Here is a 21,234-nt window from a genome sequence, read left to right as displayed (position 1 = left end):
CATTTGAGTCTGTCTTGGAAATTGCATTTGTTGGAAGTGTGATTTAGTTTGTCAAGTTCTGCTTGGTTAGTTTTGCTCTTCCATTTGCAATTTTGTCCATTCAGAATACTATTAGCTCTTGTTAGGACAAACTTCGCTTCTTATTATGCTCTTTCCTTATTTCCGTGTGAAGTTTATTGCTGCTTGGTCTATTGTGTAGAGCAAACCAATGTTTGTGCGCCATTTTTTTTTTCTTAAACAAGTAACAATCTTGAACATTGGACAAGTCTTGATTTACAATAAATGATAAACTGCAAAATATCATATTTAGGAGTGAACAATTATTGTGGGATTTTAATCAAATATGTGGAATTTTTAGGGTCTTGATTTACACTAATGGTAGACCCAAAAAACAAAACAAAAATAAACTAAATATTTAGCAAGATTGATTATTGTGGGTTTTTAATCGAATATGTGAATTTTTCTCTCACCACTCTTTGCAAAAAATGTTAGATTTTAATAATATAATATTGATTGATGAGAGATATAGTTTTTTTTTCTATAATTAAATATATTCATAAGATGACTGTACTATTGCAATTTTAAAGCATCATGGTCCCTTGACTTCCTAAAAAGCTCAATTAAATTATTTAGGCAGGGTCAATTAAAATTCATGAGACCACCAACTTCTTAAATTTTGAAAATAAATATTTAATCTTAGATTGTTGTACACAATTAATGAGACCTTTTGCTTTTAAATACTCATAATCTATTGAAATATTTTAAGAAACCCTCCTCCATAAAATCCTAAAATAATTCAACCTATATCTAAAATAAATAATTTTCTATGTATTTAAAATATTTATTATACTCATTATTTCTCATTTATATTAATTGTCTAATTCCTCTTGAAGGGCCAGCTGAAAACCCTAAATATTGCCTAGTCACCCAATTCAAGCCGACATGGCAATGAAATGGCATCTCACTCGGCTAAACGTTTTTGCATATTAAAGATTTACCAAATTATCAACATATTCACCGATAAAGAGATTTAGGGTTTTCAAGTATTCTTCTTTTACATATCAGAGAAAGGAAATCAAGTCTTTCTCTACAGACGATTACAAGCAGCGAAGCAAAGCGAGAAGGGCTTGTAACGTTTCTCTCTCTTGCAAAATGGTAAGCCAAAGCAGTTTCTCCTTTCAGTGTAATCGATCTGGTTTGATCAATTTGCAGTGGACATGTGAATGGAACGAATAAATTTTGATGATTGCTTGAACTGATTTATCTTTCCTTTTATCCGCAGTTGATTCCGAAGAAGAACCGAAATGAGGTCTACAAATACCTCTTTAAAGGTCAGTTGTTATTATTAATTTCCTTATAACATTATCTAAATGCTCCTTTTCGGATCAAATCACTCTTTTATTGGAACGGGCACGTTCTGGTTTTTTTTCTTTTTCTTTTTTTTCTCTCCTACGGTCGATCTAGGTTTTTTAGGTTTAGTTGCCCTTTTCTTTCAATGGGTATGGCTGGATTTTCTTTCACTCGGTATATCTGCGATTTTGTTATCAATATAAATTTGCTTATTTTTTCAGATAGAATTTTACCTCTTCGTTAATCGTTAATGTTTGTTATTTACGGGTTAAAATCGTACTTTCAGCCGACATTTTTTTTTAAACAATCAGTATTTGGTGTCTTCTCAGATGTATTACGATATTCTTTCAATGGGTATATCAGAGATTTTTGAATTTAATTGGGTATCCGTGTATTTTTTTGATTAAGACCTACTTTCTTTTGGAATGGTTATATTCGCAATGTTTTTCAACATTTTTTCGAACTTAACTGTACTTCTTTCCCGATGGTTATAACCCGGCATATTTAGCATATCACTAGTCATTCGCGAGATATACGAATATAATTATTATTATTTTAGCATAGGTATCCGGAATTTTTGTAAGTTTCAAGTTTTCTTTTCATTGTGAGATTTTTAGTTATCTTAGGGTATGATTACACACTTATTCAGTGGGCGTTTTTAGGAGCTTTATCAGCCTGAAGTTTGTTTTCTCAGCTGTCTAGTCTATAGAGTATTGTTCCATTTCTTCACAGGGTATCTTCAAGTTTATTATTATCTTGAACTAATTTGTCAAAACCCTACATTTTACTCTTTTTTTAAACCAATATCTATTAAATGGATGTCCCCAAATTTTCAATATAGTTGAGCTTGCTGGGCAGAGGTTTTGTTTTTACAGTTCTTGAGGGATTTGTTGCTTTCTTTGTAGTCGTTTTTCTCAGTACCGTGAATGCTTATACACGAGTTTAGGGTTTCTAGGCGTTCTACGACTTAGTAGATATTTTTCTTTCCAACGAGTTCTTCTATTTTTCACTATATTTAAGTTGCCCGTGATTTTCCAATAAAATTCTCTCTGTAAAGATATTTTTCAACTAACTCCCTCGATGTATTATTTTGAAGGGTATTTCTGATCTTTAAAATTTTTCGTTGGCTTAAGTAATTATTGTGAAAAAGTATTTTATAAGCCTCAAACGGGTTGTTAGTGTTGGAGGGATGCCAACACAATCGGAGTTATTTTGAGTTTATAGGTGTTTATGATGTTGGGAGACATATTTTCCACCTCTAAAGTGTTAATTTTTTATGGGCTGGGTAACATTTTGAATGAGTGTTGGCTATTTACTTTGTTTTACCAGTGAAGGTATTATAGGCTGGATTTTGTCCCAATTGTGTGGTGTTTTTATTATGTTACTCTTCGTGGCCAGATAGGTCTCATGAATTTGGAGTGTTCAACTAGATTTTGGTGATTTTAGTATCTTTAAGTACAATTTTCAAGTTTGTTTTTTTGTTGTGGTTTGTTAGGCTTCTGTAAGTTATAGGATGGGTTTTAGTTTTAACAATGGAGGGTCTTGGAACTCCTTAGGGCTATATTAAGTGAAAGTCTTGTGAAGCAGGGTGAACTTCTTTTCCATTTTTAAAAGGATCTTACTTGGTGCTGATACTACTTGTTCAGCTTACCTTATGAGGTTCAGTAAATTTAAGTAATGTTTGAATTCCAACATTTTGAGTTACAAATAAGTTTACCAGAGTTATTTATTGTGAAACCTGGTTTTCTCCCTTGCTTTGCAGAGGGTGTGCTTTATGCAAAGAAGGACTATAATTTGGCCAAGCATCCTGAAATTGATGTACCCAATCTCCAGGTAATTAAATTGATGCAAAGCTTCAAGTCTAAAGAGTATGTGAGGGAGTCGTTTGCGTGGATGTATTACTATTGGTACCTCACAAATGATGGCATTGAGTACCTTCGTACATACTTGAACCTGCCATCAGAAATTGTTCCTGCAACACTGAAGAAATCTGCCAAGCCTTTGGGAAGGCCCATGGGCGGCCCTCCTGGTGGTGACAGGCCTAGGTATGCAGACAAATTTTTGTTTTTGGCAAGTTCGTATGTTTTGTGCTATTCTTCATGGAGAAGCATTAGAAAAGAGAACTTCATTTCATTTGAATTAGTGACTACAATCGAAAATAACAATGTTTGTGGAACCCTTCTGTATGATTGTCACTGTATTTATCCTGGATTTTTCTCATTAATTCCTACACCTGAACATAACCTTTTGCCCTGGGAAGCAAAGTGCCAGGATAGCTTTTTTTTTCCATTTGGATATTCTCTCCTTTTACAGTCATGATCTCAAAATATGATGTGTTTTGGTGTAACGAATCACCGTGATGGTAGTTGTTACTCTTCCGAGTGCCCATGGTGTTGCCGGGTGCTTTTCTAGTAAAGACAAATAATGTCAAAGGTATGCTGGATTTTTTTGAGTCTTTTGCCAAGTGACATGCACAATACTTTCAGCTTGTTTTCTACTCAAGGTTTGTTGGAAACAATAACAGCTACTAAGTAGGTAGATGCCTTTTGAGTATTATGCTGGTCTATTACAATGATGGTTTCTTATTTAATGCATTTTTATGTGGACCGTTTTCTATTTAGTGAGTTTATTGGAATTAGAAGCATTTTTTTGTGGGCCAAAATATTGAATAAGCATAACTTTGCATAAAGTTGTCTGCTTTATTTTATTCCATTGTGTGCCAATTTCTTAGTCAGAGGAAGGATTGCATTTCTCCTTCTTGGTTATCCCAAGTAGCTGTTGAATCTGAGCAATTTGGATATGATTTGAAAGTTTCACTTTTTTGATTGGTGCTTCTTTGTTTAAATTCTAGCGTGTACAAATATTTAGGTGTTGCACATACTTTCTTGACATTCGTAATGGTCTCATTTATTTGGCTTCATGTTTTACGAATTCTTACCAAGTTCTCGTGTAATTCAGGGAGTGGTTTTTATTATTTAGCTTTGATTTATGTATGTGTTGAATGTGAGTAATTTGGAATTTGATTGGAGTGCTTGTTTACGTTGAGATGGGTGCCTATTTGTTTAAGCTCCTTTGTGTGTACAAATATTGCAGGCACCGTATTGAGTATTTGACATGTTTGGCAATGGTCTCTTTTATTTACTGCATACTTTTGAAATTCTTCCCAAGTTCTTGCTCTAGTTGAGCTGTGTTCTGTTTGTTTAATTCCTGTGCATTTTTTAAACTTGTGATGTTTTTGTTGAGGTTGAGCTGCATTCTCCCCTCTTTGGCCTTGCCAAGTTGCTGCCAAATTTGAGTCATGTGACATTCATTTAGTTTTTTTTTGCTTTTTTAGATTGTTGTTTGTTTAAGTCATTGCATGTCAGTGTAATAACTGACAGTCGTTATATTGGAAATTCCATCCCAGATGCGTTGTTGCCAACTAGGTTTTAGAGGAGTTTGAATTAATTTTCAACATAAAACCTTTGTTTCCTATTTTTAATGCCTGATTTTGTTACCGGTTTACACTCAAAAGTTTGCATTATGGCTTTGCTATGTAATTTACAGCCAGATTGGGCTTGATGGTGAAGGTATGTGTACTAAATAGAGGATTTACAGCTTTGTATCTGATGGGGGAGTAGTTTATGTACTAATTGAACAATTTGTAAGGTAAATGTACAGGCAATTTCCTTGATGTCTTCCTCAAGTGGGGGTCTCTTGCACCAAAATTGGTGTCTTGGTTGTTGGTGACTTAAAAGACTCTATCTTTACCTCTTAGGAGTAATAGGTTTTCACAGTTTATGTTAGAGAAGTTGTAAAGCTTTTGAAAAAAACTGTGCTGCAATTTTTATATTGCTACTCGGTTTTCTTGATAAGCTTTACAAATTTATCTTTACCTGTATTGATAACAGATTAGAGTAGCCTTTGTATAAGTATTAAATTCTTCAAGTGGAATGTAACCTATAATTATGTTGAGCATAGGTAGAGTCTCATCTGAATTTATTGCACCAGAAGTTCATTGTAAGATCCTATGTTGGGATTTAAATTGTTCTGAGCATGAAATTGGGATGTGGTCTTTATTTGTATATTTTTGTGGTCTTTCATCTCATCTTAATAATACTTTCATTGCAGAGGGCCACCTCGATTTGAGGGTGATCGACCAAGATTTGGTGATCGGGAGGGATACCGTGGTGGTCCTCCACGTGGAGGTCCAGGAGAATTTGGTGAGAAGGGTGGAGCTCCCGCTGAATATCAGCCTCAATTTCGGGTATGTTTTCTTTTATTGACTTGCCTTATAATCTTTTCCTTGAAATTAGACATGTATTCTTAATTTGCTCGTTCTTTTTTGTATAAAAATCACAGGCACCTGGTGCAAGACCAGGCTTTGGCCGTGGAGGAGGTGGATTTGGTGGAGGTGGAAGTGGAAGTTATGGGGCTGCTCCTGGATCCTCAGGATTTCAAGAGTAAGAATGGTGGAATGTTTACTAATATAGAGGGGTGTCTGTTTTCACCCCTTTTCCCTATTTGCGAAGCATGAGTGTGCTATATCCTTGACAAATGAGATGAGTCCTGAGTAATGTAGCAAACAAAAAGATTTCTTGGATAATAGTCTGATTTTGTATGAGACTACAATTAGTTGTTTTGTTTTTGACCTTCTCAAAGGTAGCAAATCATTTTCAAAATTTATAATTGTTTTTGAACTTCCAGTCTCTGTTCTGACTACGTTTTCTAGTGTTTGTTCTGATTACGTTGAAGCATTTAGCTTCTATGTCAGCATTTCTTTTGAATGTAGCCACTTATCTTCCATTGTTTGTATTAGTTCATGTTTATTGGGAATATTCATACTAAAAAAAGTACTGGGGATGTTTTTCTTTAGTGCACATGTTTTTAGAACTAGAGGTTGTTATTTAGCAAATATATTTTTGTTGCCTTATTTGATATCCTATTGGTTGTGCAATGTTCTAACGATAATGTGTGCTTGTTTCAAAATAATTTACTCGCGGGACATCTAAATAGAATTTGTTTATTTTTTAATATGCATGCCGGCATTTAGGCATTGGCTTTTTCACTGGGCACTTCATTTGAGAGACTGGTTGGTTATTTATATATGGTTTTGGTTTTATTTGCATTAATTCTCCAAATCTGATTCCCAAGTTGTTAACCTCACTATCTTGAGATTGGTTAAATTTTCAGGCATGAAGTACTCGTATCAGTATCCATATCCATTCCTAATTTCTATTCCTGTTTCTGTTGTATTCTGAACGAATGGAACTAATGCCCAGTATTTTTAACAAATAAACTTTTGGAGTTATTGGCTTTTAAGGTAAAGTAATAAGCATGTATTTTGTTTGAACCATAAAAGTTACTATGAAACTTTAACTCACCCAGGTTTGTCTGAATCTTCCCTTTCCAGCCATGAAAGAAATCTTTTATTTATTCTATTTACAGAGCTTTTTCATCCAGTTTCAAGTGATAGATGACTTTTCATCGCTGGCTGCTGTGTTTATCAAGTCGTCTCTAAGCATCTGTAATTACAACTGACGTACAAGGACTTGACAAGCTGAAATCAATATCTCGATGATGGATAAACCAGAAGTGCAACCATCTGATTACTTAATGGCCATAATCTCACTTGACAAACAATAAAATGGATGGACTGAAGCAGGTAGCGAAATCTTCCATTGAGTTGATGATACAAAAGATGATAAGGATAATTGGAAAGATAAAGTTATCTATCTAATATCATATCCTCCATTCTTTGGAGGACTCTTGCTTCGTCAACCACAACTTCGATTCCCCTGTTTGTTTTGTAATAGAGAGATTCTTGCTGTAGGAGTATTCGATAATAATGTTGAAGTGAACCAAAACATGGAAATGCATGTTGCTGTAATTGGGTAATATTGTCGAAGTAACCAACATATGGAAACATTCTCGCTGTAGGAGTATTGGGTAATATATTGTCAAAGTGACCAAAACGCGGAAACATTGAGTACTGTCTTTGGGTGTCAACGTCATGGAGAATATTACTGCTGTGAGTGTAAGTTCTTATAGGAGATTGATGCCATGAGTATTTTGGAGGGGCTAGATATGGAGTTGGGAGTGATATGAATGAATGAATGCTTTTAATAACGTCCACGAGGCCTAACAGATTATGGGAGCCATGGGTAGCCAGCAGTTAAATTGTCAGAAGTGGGATTTGAACCCGCTCTCTTGGTAGAGGATCAGAACTTGGTCTGGTGCCTTAGACCACTCGGCCATCCTGATAGAAAATAATTATCCACAAGTTGTGGAGATGATCAAAGTGCTTTAGACTCTGGTAGATGAGGGTGTTTTGGATTGGCAAGAGTTATATTCGAATAAAAAGAATGAAAGAGATACAGGGACAAGACGAAGATTTTAAAAGGCTGTAGAGAAAATTTTGAAGTAGCCTATTCCATAGGGTGTCTTTTTGATGATATGAAGAATTTTGTAGAAGGGATTGGACACCAAATATATGATGATAAAAAGTGTTTTCATTATATACAACCATCGAAGAATCAGCTTAGGAGGTCATGAGAAAGGATTCTTCCAAGGTATCAAATTTTGATGAAAAGGGATCTTGCTAAGGTATCAAGGTTTTGATGCTGTTTCCATTAGCCAACTCACGAGACAGGATTTTCATAAGGAATCGAGTCACGAGAAAGGATTTTCATAAGGAATCAAGTTTTGATGAAAACGGATTTGGGTTGAGACTTTAAGTGGTTTATGCTTCCCTTTGAAGATTTCATCGTGTTGTGTACTTGCTTTGGTATTTTAGGTCATGTCAAGAGATGTTTTAAATCAGATTTATTAATTCAATGAATGGTTTATTGCGTTTGGGGATATGACAGGCCTAGACTTCTATACCCTTTTATTTACGTTAAATTGTTGCAATTTTTGTTTTAGTTTTTCAACTCAGTATTGGGGTGTTGGTGATTTACAAATAAATTGTAGAGTTTCCACTTAATTTTACTGTATGATAAACATGGTCGTCTAAGAAATTCAAAAAATATAATTTCTTTAATGCTATTTAATTATAATTTTAAGTTTCATATGTCGTCATGAAGTTCTAAGATTATATTTTCATTCTAGAGGTTAAAATTAATTGTGGAAAGTCTAGAAACTTGAAACCGAACTAGAAATAAACATTTTTTCTTGGTTGCAAACTTTCTTAGAAGTGTACCTAGACTGCATATCATTGAGAATATTATCATATATCACTAGATTTTGCTTTTGACTTATTATTCAAATTGGAGTCCCTTGAATGACACTACAAAAGCACTCTCCTACTTGGAAAGCATAATAGAAACATTAACTATTGTGGTTAACACCTTCAAAGTAAGGAAATTAAATTAAGATTAAACTTATTGTGTAGAGTCGAAAAACTGGAAACTAACTTTGAAATGAATGCTTATGCATGAATTTGAGCTTGATTATAAGTATTTAGGTGCATATCATTGAGCATACCATATATCACTAGATTTTATTGTTTGTGCCTCTTTTAAGTATTTTATTGGAATCTCTCGAGTTAGATTGACAAAGCACGCTTATACTTGGGATTTCCTAGCAACCTTCTAAGACATACCAAACAATGACTCTTGAGGTTAACACCTTTCCAAGTAGGAAAATTTATTTCGTTTCCAACATGGTGTCAAAATGCAAATTAATAGGTAGTGTTCAAGGTGATGTTTTGTGTGTGGAACTCCAAGATTTATTGCCATTAATGCTTATGGGAGCCTCCTATGCATTGGATAGTGACCAATGCCAAAGTGATAGAAAGTAGTTGTTGCTTTTGTCATTATTGCTAGGTTGTGTGAACCTTAAAGATATCTGTATAATGAATTGGTTGCCAGTTAATTGGTTGGAAGAGATTATAGAGATTTAGGTGTCCTTATTTTTGGAAGAATTCTAGGGTGTGAAAGACTATTAGTTTTAGTTTTTCCATTTTAAGAGCATGTGTATTTTGTAATCCAAAATGAATGTTCCTAACTATGATTTTGTCATTGGTGTATCTCCATGAACACTTGGTATGTTTTAAGGAATGTGCGTAATTCCTCCTCCAACATTTGCTAGTTTGAGTGTTGTGCTTGGTTAGTTGATCATCATAGAGATTATAAAACTCGTGAAGTATTTTCCAAGGACTCTTTTTTGGACATAGTAGTGAAAAGAACATTTTTTTGTTCATGGATTCTAGTACAATTGGTCTTTTGATATTGCTGTATCTTTGGGTATGTGAATTTGGCGTAGTTCATACCCTTATCACCTTCATTTCCTTTGAGTTGTAGGTTTTCTAGTTCCTATATGCATTTCTCTTAAAACTCAAATTTCTCTCTCTATCAAAAGAACATCTTTACATCATATTTTAAATACCAAAGAACAATTTCATAATTTCATAATTTATGTTTATATCAAGTTTGGAAGTTCCTATAATGTTTCGAGAATACATCATAGAGAATTGTAAAGGTTAAACAATTGTTTTATGGCTTTGCATTGTATAATCTCTTTGGTGTGTGTGAATGGATTTCCTCATTAGCATACATTTAAAAGGAAGAGGTTTGCATATCTTTAGTTGTATACACAATTTGGTTTTCTTATGTGAAGGAGGTTGTGGTAGAAACCTATAAGGTGATTCTACAATAATATGTACCACATGTGGAACATATTGAGTTTGTTTGGAATCACCTTTTTAGAAAAAAATGTATGATTTCAGCCTATAAGAACTCAAAACCAAGTTGGATTAAAGGGGATTAGATTAAATCTCCTTGGGATTAAATCTCCTAGAATTAAACTAAATTGACAATAAAGTACACTTCACACTTGTCGATATATAGACAAAACAAAATCGCTTCAAATTTTTTGGGATCAAATTAAGTCATTTAAAATTGTCATTTAGTAATTATGTGGCCGTTTAGTGGAAAGAGATTAAGGGTGATGTACAATGAGTAGTGACATTTGTTATATAGATTCATTTTTTAATTTTTGATTTTTAAAAAAAATATCTCCCTCTTTTTTCTTGTTTACACATTTTTAAAATATTTTTCTATATTTTCATTGAGTTAATTTTTTCATGCCACATAACTTTAACTACAAAAAGTTTTTATTAATTAAATCATTTAATTTCTAGTACATATTTTTGATACCTCTTTAATTGTTTTATGTTTAACCTCACAAAATACCCTCTTTGCATAGCAAAGTCAAAAGAAGAAGAAGGGATTTCCCTCCCTTACATATTGACCCATATGCCATAGTCTAATTATAATTTAATCCATTACTCTTTGGTGACAATCCTTACCCTTAGGTTTGGTGTTCTTTAGGTTTTGTGGAGATATATGTATAAGAGCTAACAAATGACATCACTAACAAAGAAGATTTGAAGTGTTCAATTATTAGTTCTTTGTTCACATTAACACTTGTTTGGTTTACCAATCCTCATAGGGATAGTTCTCTCTTTCCAAGAGTGATGATTTTGGTGGATTGAATTTAGTTTAAATATTAATAAATATATGAAGATGAAGAGAAGTAGATAGAGGTTCTCAAGATCTTGGAGATTTAGATGTGCACACAAAAAAATGATTTGTAACCAAAACTTCTGAAGCTCATGAAACCAATACATTTAATAAAAAAGTATTTTTTATATTTCAAAAACCAACATATGTTCGATGAATTAATTGATAACAAATTTAGAATTACTAGAAACTCCCATTATTTTGAATATGATATTCAAAGACATCAATGTAAGAACTCCTCATGATAGTTCACACACTATCTCTCCTACTCTCTCATTTGAGAATGTTATTGCCTCTCATATTGCATCTGTACCCAATTAGAATAATGCTCACCTAGTTTTAGTATTGCCCTCTCTTAATTTTTATTATACTAAATGAAAACATCTATGATGCTAGAGCGAAACTCATTTAAAATGTATTTACTTTTTTCACATTATATCTTTTTATTTGGTGACATCAATTTAGTCTCTAAAATGCTTGAAGTGTTTGATATCTAGTTGCGTATAATTTGAAAGAGATTTAATATAATTTATTACATCTTAGTGAAAATATATTACACTTAAAATATTGGATCATTGAAAAGAGATTTATTATTTATTTTTTTAGGGATTAAAGTGGTGTGTAAATTAATAATTTTTTTATTAAAAAGATTTAAAATTTTATCTATATAGATTCAAATAAAAATTTGTGTATAAATCATTTGAAAAAAGTTATTTAGTCATTTTGAAAAAAATTTAGATGTTTGGAATGAAAACCATGTTTTAACTATCCTCCTCTTGTTTCATTAGATTGATTATATCTAATCAAGTGCTAAGAAAACCACGTTTAATGTGTGTGATTTGGCCTTGATAGTGATATATCCATGATGTTCTCTATAGCTTGGGGGTTGCGTAGAGTGCCATAAGCATCTATTACATTCGATAATGGTATTATGATTAGGTGACAAGTAACATCCTTAACTGTTCCCTTCTTCAAGATCTTGTTGGAGACGAAAGAGTTCCTAGTTTCATATTTTGTTTAGTTCAAAATCATGCTTTTAGTTGTAACTTATTACTTGTATTGAATATTTGTGTAGACATGAAAAATGGGCTATTTGTATATTTGATGTGATCATGCAATATTTTAAATTAAAATTGAGCTTCATTTTTTAATGAATTACCATGATTGTATATAGTCTTAATTGGATCTTTTAATCATAGATGGTGGATAATTATGTTATATCTCATCATTAGATGTTTTTTATATTAAAAGCAACAAAACAAGGGTGCTAACCCTATATATTAGATGTTTTTGATATTATGTCATACCTCATCATTATATGTTTTTGATTAAGAAAGTAGCAAGACAAGGGTGCCGACCCTTTACATAACAACCCATAGGCAGTAAAGAGAAACAACAAAATAGGGGTACGAATCGAAGAAACCAAGGTCAGATAGGCAAAAAGAACCTATCAAACCAGCAACAATCCAAAACCCAATTCAAAGATGGGGAGAATCATCCTTGATATGACAAAGAGGGGTTTGGGGGAGATGGGAAGACTTCCCCTTCTGCCTGTGACGAACCATGGTCCAGACAATACTATCATTAAGACCATCAAAAGAAGGATCAGGTGGTGAGGGCCGCGTTGCTACAACATAACAACATCAAGAGTAGATTCGGCAAGAGTGGATCAATGTTGTCGAATAGGACTAGCAGGTGTAGGAGCCTCAGGGACAGAGGAGGCCATGTCAGTAGCAATGAGAGGTTCAATAGAATCTTCAGCAATGGTAAGAGGCACAACCTCATCCTGGGAGGAGTCATCGTCTGCCTGTGACGAGTCGTAAAAAATAGGAGCATTGACTGTTAAGTGATCAACAATAGCGTCCTTCCACCAAGTAGCAAAACCTTTGTGACAAGAGAGAGAACAATCCAAAGCTAAGTGACCCATTGAGAAGCATCTTTGAAAGCGAAAGGGCAGGCCTTCATAATCCAATGATTGAGTCCATGGCCTATCCCCAACCATAAGAACCACATCCCTAGGGAGAGGCATGGAGATGCCAATATCGATTAAAATGCGAGCAAAGGTAGAATGATCCATGGAAGACATGGCATCATCAAACTTAAATCAACCATTAGATGTTGTATGTGAAAATAATAATTTGTAATATGATTTTATACACATTCCTAGATATTAGTGATTAAATGTATTGCTATGTTCTACAATCTCCACTTTTTGATTTATTTAAGTTTGGGTTCTTGGGTCACTTTCCTTCTTTGGGAAAGATATACAACTTTTTCATATTGGTATCCATTTTCTTAGTTACTTACGCTTTACTTCCCACTTCCTTCTCTCTTGAAGGTTTTCAAAATTATCTCTATTCACCTTGCACCTCAAAATTACCTAAACTCCCACTTCTTTGCTTACACATTACTTTGTGGAACTTCCAGGTTTTTAATGACAACCTACCTCTATAAAAGCGTCAACTAGATATATTGACCCCTAAATCATTGAACTCCTTCTAAATTGTATCTTGGCACCTTCAAATCCCATTCCATAAAGTGCCAACATCATGACTCTGGATTAGTTTGTTCTCAAATTTCAATATGCAATCCTTTGATCCCAACCTCTAGGCATGCCTTTTCAAATATAGCTTTTGTTCAAAACAAGGGTTTCATCTATCACCAGGACCAACAAGGGATGCCTTTACAAGACTCAAATTTGAATGTGATAAAATGGTAAGAAACTTTGGGTGCATTCTAGGCCCTTAACATCTCTATATGTTAGGCAACTTTATTAATTTGAATTCTCTTTAATTATGTTTATCAACTCCTCATTCCAGTTTAAACATTTGTGTTTAGGTGGATCTAAGGACATAATCATTAGGTTTTGGAGATCAGTGGATGGAACTCTATTGGTATATTAGAGTTCATAGAATGAACCCTTTGGAATTTTAAATGCAACTTCATAAAGAGGTTGAATTTATGCTTTAAATTGAAGACTTTTATAGTTTGGAACCTTTAACATTTTAGATTTTCAAATTTTATATGTAATTATTTTAGAAGAAAATATTTGTGATTGCTTGCAATAGTATTGTATTTAAATGATATATTTGAAAGAAATTTTATTTTTTAGACATTATCCCATATGGAAATCTATTAATATGTTCCATGTTTTTTTACTATTTTTAGAATCTATTGTCAAAATATTTTGGTGGGTGTATTAGACTTGAGTAATTTGTTTTAATATATTAGCTAGGGGTCATTACAGTGGTATTCAAGCTTTTTTGCTAGCTTATAAGGTAAATTGTTGATTGGCATCAACTAATTAGTGAACAATGGGAGGATTATTTAAACATCTAATAATAGGAAATAATGTATATTATTTCATAGATACAATTACATGTAAACATAAACGAGTAAAGATAAAATGATTAGGCTATAGGAGAAAAAGTTGAAGCTTTATAGATTCACACGAAACCCAATTCTAATAAAATAGAAGAAGTTGGAATAACAAAAGAGATTTCAAGCAAAAAGAAGAAAAAATAGAACTAGAGCAATCTTAGTATAGGTGACATCAAACTTGCAATACTATTCATTTTCATGTCTAAATGATTTTGGAATGGGTACTTGGATGCCTAGGGTCATGTGTGGCAAAAATATTTAATATTTATTTACCTATGATAAATCATAATTGTATTCATGGAGATGGATCCAGTCATTGATGACGGTTATAGATCATATCAAGAGAATATTCCTTTTGGGCATCCAATTTGGGAGTGGGGTATATTTGGAATTACATGTTTTTGCATGTTGACATATATTATTTGCATGTCTCTTAGAGTTAGGTACCCAATGTTAAATGTTATACCTGTTGGCTGTAAGAGTCTTCAGTGTATAATGGAGCACTTGCTATTAACCAATTTTCTTAGGATGTGGGTTAGGCACCCATGTGAGAGCCATGTGATCACTTAATCATTTTTACTATGTTTATGGGTTGTCCATTATGGGAGGTATGGGTTTTTGCAGGTGATTATTACCTTCTATTTTAGGAAAGCACATTGGTTTTGTCTCTCATTTTCCTATAAATTAGTGCCTTGAGATAGTAGTTTCTTATGTTTAGTTGTAGCTATCCAAGTGCTTTCATATTGCTTAGAGCTTCTTGGGCTGATATAATCTATACAATCTCATTTGAAGATAATATACTTTTCCGCTTTCTCTTGTGCAGTTTTTTCTCAAAAGAGTTACTCTATGTAAATCTGGTCTCACCATATGATATTGTTGTTTTTTATGTTCATGTTGAATGTACAATCATATGATATCATATTGGATAATCTAAGTTTTTAGATTTGCAAGGACACATAAAGGTTCTTAGAAGTTTAGTTTTGCCTTATTTTATTAGTATTTGGTATTAGAGCTATTGATTTTGTTGAGGGATACACTTCTCTTAAGTGTTGAAGGTGTTCAGTTACAATGAGAGCTTTTTTGTTGTGGGTTTTGCAAATTTGTGTAGAGAAATCCAAGAAAGTTTATTGATGAAGTAAATGTTACCAAGAGAAATGCAAAAACCTTGGAGCAATCACCCAAATATGAAGGAGGCACAAGAAATTTTGCAAGGGGAAAAGCAAAGAAAAACCCCTTGTGATATTATGAATGAGGCAATGCCTAAAATGTGAGAGAGAGAGAGAGAGAGAGAGAGAGAGAGAGAGAGAGAGAGAGAGAGAGAGCGCAAGAAGCTCTTTACAATATTGTCATTAAGAAGAAATGAGAGAGGAGACATCTCTTAAATAGAGATGAGGAGAGGAGTTACAAAGTAACTCCCAAATCTATGAATGCCACCATTCATAAAATGTGTGTGCCATGTGTCCACATCCTCTTATGGAGGAAATCTAATATTCCTTAATAAAGGAAAATAAAAGAAATGACTTGTCCTCACACATGTACTAGAGGACAAATTACATGTAGGAATTCCAAAGGAATATCCTAAACTAAATACAAATAAACCTAAGCTAAGTAAAGATTAAATATTCTAACACCCCCCCTTAAGCTTTACTTGGGGAGCTTACATCAAACCCTTCAATGGGTTGTAATCCAAGATTTGTACAATGAAATTGGAACTTTTCTTTACAAAGTGGCTTGGTCAAAATATCTGCAACTTGGTCTTCCCCCTTGCAATAGAGGAGTGAAACTTGCTTGTCTTCAATTTGTTCTCTAATAAAGTGGTGTTGGAGAGCAATGTGTTTTGTCCTTGCATGGAAAACTGGATTTTTAGCCAAGGCAATGGCACTTTGGTTGTCACAATACAATTGAGTTGGTTCGTGTTGAGGTAGACCCAAATCTTCAAGTAGTCTTCTAAGCCACAAGACTTCTTTGGAAGCATTAGTGCATCCTTTGTACTCAGCTTCAGTGGATCCAAGAGAGGTAGATTGTTGCTTTTTACTATTCCAAGAAATTGCTCTTGAACCAACAAAAAAACAATAACCACAAGTAGATTTCCCATCATTGGGATCTCCACCTAGATCGGAATCAGTAAAACCTTTTAAAGTAAAATCAAAATTTGCGTCTTAAAACAAACCTACATTAATAGTTCCTTTAATATATCTTAAAATTCTCTTAGCAACTTTAAAGTGTGTTTGTTGAGGTTTGGACATGAATCTTGAAACCAAACCAACACTATAAGCAATATTTGGCCTAGTAAGAGTTAAATAATTCAAACTTCCAACTAATTGTCTATACAAAGTAGGATCAACAAGAGGAGTTTGCATATCAAGCATTAACTTAATGCCTAATTCAATAGGAATTGAAACATGATGAGCATCATTCATTTTAAACTTATCTATGAGATCTTGAGCATATTTACTTTGAGATAAGAAAATTCCTTTAGAGGTTTGCCAAATTTGCATTCCTAAGAAATAATGTAAAAGACCTAAATCAGTCATTTGAAATTTTTGATTAAGTTGAAACTTAATATCAGAAACCAAAGTATTGAAACTTGAAGTAAGAATCAAATCATCTACATACAAGATAATAATGATAATATCATCTTCACTGTGTTTTATATACAAGTTAGGATCATTTTTACTTCTAATAAAGCCTTGAGAAAGAAAGAATGCATTAATCTTTGAATACCACTCCCTAGGAGATTGCTTTAATCCATAAATTGATTTCTTTAATTTACAAACTAAGTGTGCATTACCTTCTTTAATAAAACCAGGAGGTTGAGACATAAATTTCCTCATGTAAATCACCATTAAGAAAAGCACTTTTAACATCCATTTGGTGAATAGGCCAATTCATTCTAGAAGCTAAAGCAAGCACAAGTTTAATTGTAGGCATTTTAGCAACAGGAGCAAAAGTTTCAGTATAATCCAAGCCTTCAATTTGAGAAAAACCTCTAGCAACTAATCTAGCTTTAAATTTACTAACTTGATTATTAGCATTCAATTTGGTTTTATAAAGCCACTTGCAAGAAACAAGATTTTTACCATGAGGCAAGGGAACTAAATCCCAAGTTTGGTTAGAAATTAGAGTATCATATTCTTCCTTCATTGCTTTTTGCCAATGTGGTTGATTTTTAGCTTGATCAAATGTTTTAGGATCATTAGAATTCATAATAGTAGTCATTAAAGCATAATTACAATAATTAACTCTTCTAGCTTGAAGTCTATCCATTCTAGCTAAGTATTCATCACTATCTTGAATTAAAGATTTAAACCATTTAGGTCTTCTTTTAGAAGTAATGGATTCATCACTAGAAGAAGAGTCATGAGGAGTAGAGTTATTATTATCATCATCACTATCACTAGAAGGAATAGAAAGAGATGCATTAGGAGTAGGGTTAAGAGAAGGAGGTTGGTCCTCCACAAGCACAACTTTGCTTTGAGAAAGTTCATCATCCTCTACTTTAGAACAATCATGAATGCCTTTTTCTGCAATACAAACATCTCTTGCAACTTTTACCTTGTTAGTAATAGGATTGTAAACTCTATAACCTTTAGTATTTTCATCATAACCAACAAAAATAAAAGGAGAAGATTTAGCATCTAATTTTTTTCTTTTCTCCTTAGGTTTGTGAACATAAGCTATGGAACCAAAAATTCTTAAATTCTGCAAATTAGGCTTTCTACCAGACCAAGCTTCTTCAGGAGTTTTATCCTTTAAGGCTTTGGTAGGTGTTCTATTAATTAAATAAGTTGCACAAGCCATAGCTTCAGCCCAAAACTTGTAATCCATATTTTTTGCATGTAATAAACATCTAGCCATTTCAACAATTGTCCTATGCTTCCGTTCTGCCACACCATTTTGTTGTGGTGTATAAGGAACGGTAAGCTCATGTTTAATTCCAAACGATTTCAAATAAGCATTAAATGCAGTATTGACATATTCTCTTCCATTGTCAGTACGAAGAATCTTAATTTTAGAACCAGATTGCCTTTCTACAAACATGTGAAATTCAGTAAACACATCAAGCACTTGGTCCTTACTATGAAGGAAATATATCCATGTTCTCCTTGAAAAATCATCAACAAAGGTAAGTGCATACCTTGAACCTTGGATGGAGGGATTCTCCATGGGACCCAAGAGATCACTATGAACTAGATGCAATTTAGTATATGCCCTCCAAGATTGACCATGAGGAAAGGGTTCCCTATGCATCTTACCACTCATGCAACCATTGCAAACAATTTGAGAAGGAACAATACTAGGCAATCCATCAACCATATTTTCTTTTTGCATCAATGAAATATCATCAGAATTGAGATGGCCAAGTCTTTCATGCCATATAGTAAGATCAACAGTAGTAAGCAAAGAATACTTTGGAGGAGCAAATTCATAGAACTTGAATAAGTTATCAGTATCCATTTTAGCAGTAGCAATAACATGATTAGTTTTTGGATCAATGATATAACATATGCCCCTATAAAAGTTAATCTTATAATTTTGACAAAGTTTAGGAACTGAAATCAAATTTGATTTTAATTCAGGAACATAAAGAACATCATGTAATTTCCCATTAGGAACATTCACATCACCAATAGCTTCAACTTTACAACTATGATTTTTAGCTAATTGAACAGGAATATTAGAAGTATCGGGATGCAAAGATTCAAAACATTCTTTATGAGAAGTAACATGTTGAGATGCACCAGAATCAATAATCCACTCAAGTGGTTGAGAAACATTATAAGTACATGTAAATGCATGACGAGATGAATTACCATTATTATTACCTTTCTTATAATGAGGTTTATGTTGATTATTTTGATTATTTTGATTCATGGGCTTTTTACCATTTTGTTTCTTAAAACAATTATTAGTAATATGTCCATCTTTCCCACAATATGTGCAATGGGGTCTTGTTTGAGAATTATTCCTTTGATTATTGTACGTATTATTATGATTATTATTATGAGAATTGTTATGATAGGATTTAGAATGAGATTGATAATTAGAAGATTTGTGATTATTATTATGATTATTATTATGATTATGATTATGATTATTATTATTGGATCTAAAATGATTATTATGATTTTGATTTTTAGACATAAAAGCATGTTCACTACTTTTAAGAGTACCAAATTGAATTAATTTAGCTTCCTCTTGATGTAATAAATTACGAAAAATATCATAAGTTAATTGAGTAGCTAAGCTAGGAATAGCAAGTTGAGCATGAATATTCGTAATAAATTGTTGAAATTGACGAGGAAGACATTTTTTAAGAATAAGATGAATTAAATGTAAATCAGCTAGAGTAACTCCTAAACCAGTTAATTGACTATTAACAGAATCAAACTTTAATAAGAATTCATCCATAGTTTTAAAATCGGTATACCTTAGATCTTCAAGTTGATCTTGAAGTTGAATTTTTCGGGATTCATTGGAGCTATCATAAGTTGTTTTTAAAATTTCCCAAGCTTCATACGCTTTTGTACAATTTTCAATTAGAACATACAAATCAGGAACCATTGAAATACCAATTAAACCAAGTGCTTCCTCATTTTGAGCCTTCCATCTATCTTGGTCGGCTTGAGGAGCAGTTGTAGCGGGCTCAAAGGTTTTATCAGTTGCAACATTCAAAAGATGCTTGAAACGAAAAATAAAAGAAATATGTGTTTTCCATGAATGATAATTAGAACTATTTAATTTAATTTCCGGAATTAATGTAGACATGATAGCAAAATAAAGGACAAATTATGATTAGAAATAAAAATTACCCCCTTTTATTAAAAAAATCACTTGATTAAAAAAATGAAAAATTAACCTCTTTTATTAAAATAACCGAATTTCAATAATAACAACAACAACAAATAACAATTTTTTTAATAAAATATTTACCAAAAAAAAAAATTATATTCAAACTTTAATAACAAATTTAAATTGATTTTTAAAAAATTTTATTTAAACAAAATTTAAATCTTAATAACAAAATAAAACTATTTTATATTAAAAACTTTATTAAAAAAAACTTTATTCAAAAACTTTAATTTATTTTAAATTTAAAAAAACTTTATAACTAATTTTTTAACGTTATTAAACTTTTAATATATTAAAAGTTTATATACTTTAATAATTCGTGAATGTTATAAATATGAAACTTTTTACAAACTTAACTTTATTTTATTTGAAATAAAGTTTATGTTAAAGGAACAAAAAATTGATTTTAAATAAATATGTAAATGATAACAAGAAATTGAAACTTTGAAAAGTTTTAAACTGACAGTGGTTGCTGGGTGCGTAGAAGGTATGAAGGTGCAGGTTTGCCAAAAATAACAGAGATGCTTTGATAAATAGCAAGGAGTAGGTCTGCGAGATATTAGATGTAATGATAAGAGGCAGAAGCGTTACACACAGAGATCAGAAAACGTCTGAAGAAAATGTTAAAATTCTGGATTTAAAAAAATACAATGCACAAAATATATAGCAATATAAATTGTTTTAAAATACACTTCTTAATTAATACGATTGAAGAGAGAAATTTGAGAAAAAATAAATAAAAAATTAATTGAATAGGATTTGAATATGATTCAAAGTACAATATACACAGACAAGACATAAATTACAGTTCCAAATTGTATATTGTATATTTTAATTCAGACATAAATATTATGAAAGGAAATACAAAACAATATTAAATATTTGTTAACAAAAATCTGCAATACAAAATACTGGAATAAAAAACCAGACAGTACAAAAGATGTTAAAGTCAGAATGATTTAGACAGAGCAAGCAGAAATTATAGAATATTAAAATTTTGGAATAAAAAACCAGCAATACACAAAACTAGAGAAAATAATAGGAAGAACAGAGATAGTTATAATACAGAGATCAATATGAATTTTTTTAACAAAATCTTGCAGACACAATAAATGTTGAAACCTGCAAACAAATCAGAGATGCAATG

At 32.4% G+C, this 21,234-nt stretch overlaps 1 protein-coding gene across 1 annotated transcript; it reads left to right on the top strand.

The window, feature by feature from the left end:
• Positions 1–990: 990 nt before the first annotated feature.
• Positions 991–6,035, top strand: LOC131057357 (small ribosomal subunit protein eS10z). Its single transcript, XM_057991500.2, has 5 exons — positions 991–1,155; positions 1,283–1,331; positions 3,113–3,395; positions 5,461–5,596; positions 5,692–6,035. Exons 1-5 carry the CDS (start codon positions 1,153–1,155, stop codon positions 5,794–5,796), a joined length of 576 nt encoding a protein of 191 aa, XP_057847483.1. The 5' UTR covers positions 991–1,152; the 3' UTR covers positions 5,797–6,035.
• The last annotated feature ends 15,199 nt before the right edge of the window (positions 6,036–21,234 follow it).

The sequence above is a fragment of the Cryptomeria japonica genome, chromosome 5 (assembly GCF_030272615.1).
Source record: "Cryptomeria japonica chromosome 5, Sugi_1.0, whole genome shotgun sequence".
NCBI classification, from domain to species: Eukaryota; Viridiplantae; Streptophyta; class Pinopsida; order Cupressales; family Cupressaceae; genus Cryptomeria; species Cryptomeria japonica.
Note: the sequence above shows the minus strand (reverse complement) of the source record. Positions and strands in the feature narration are given on the sequence as shown.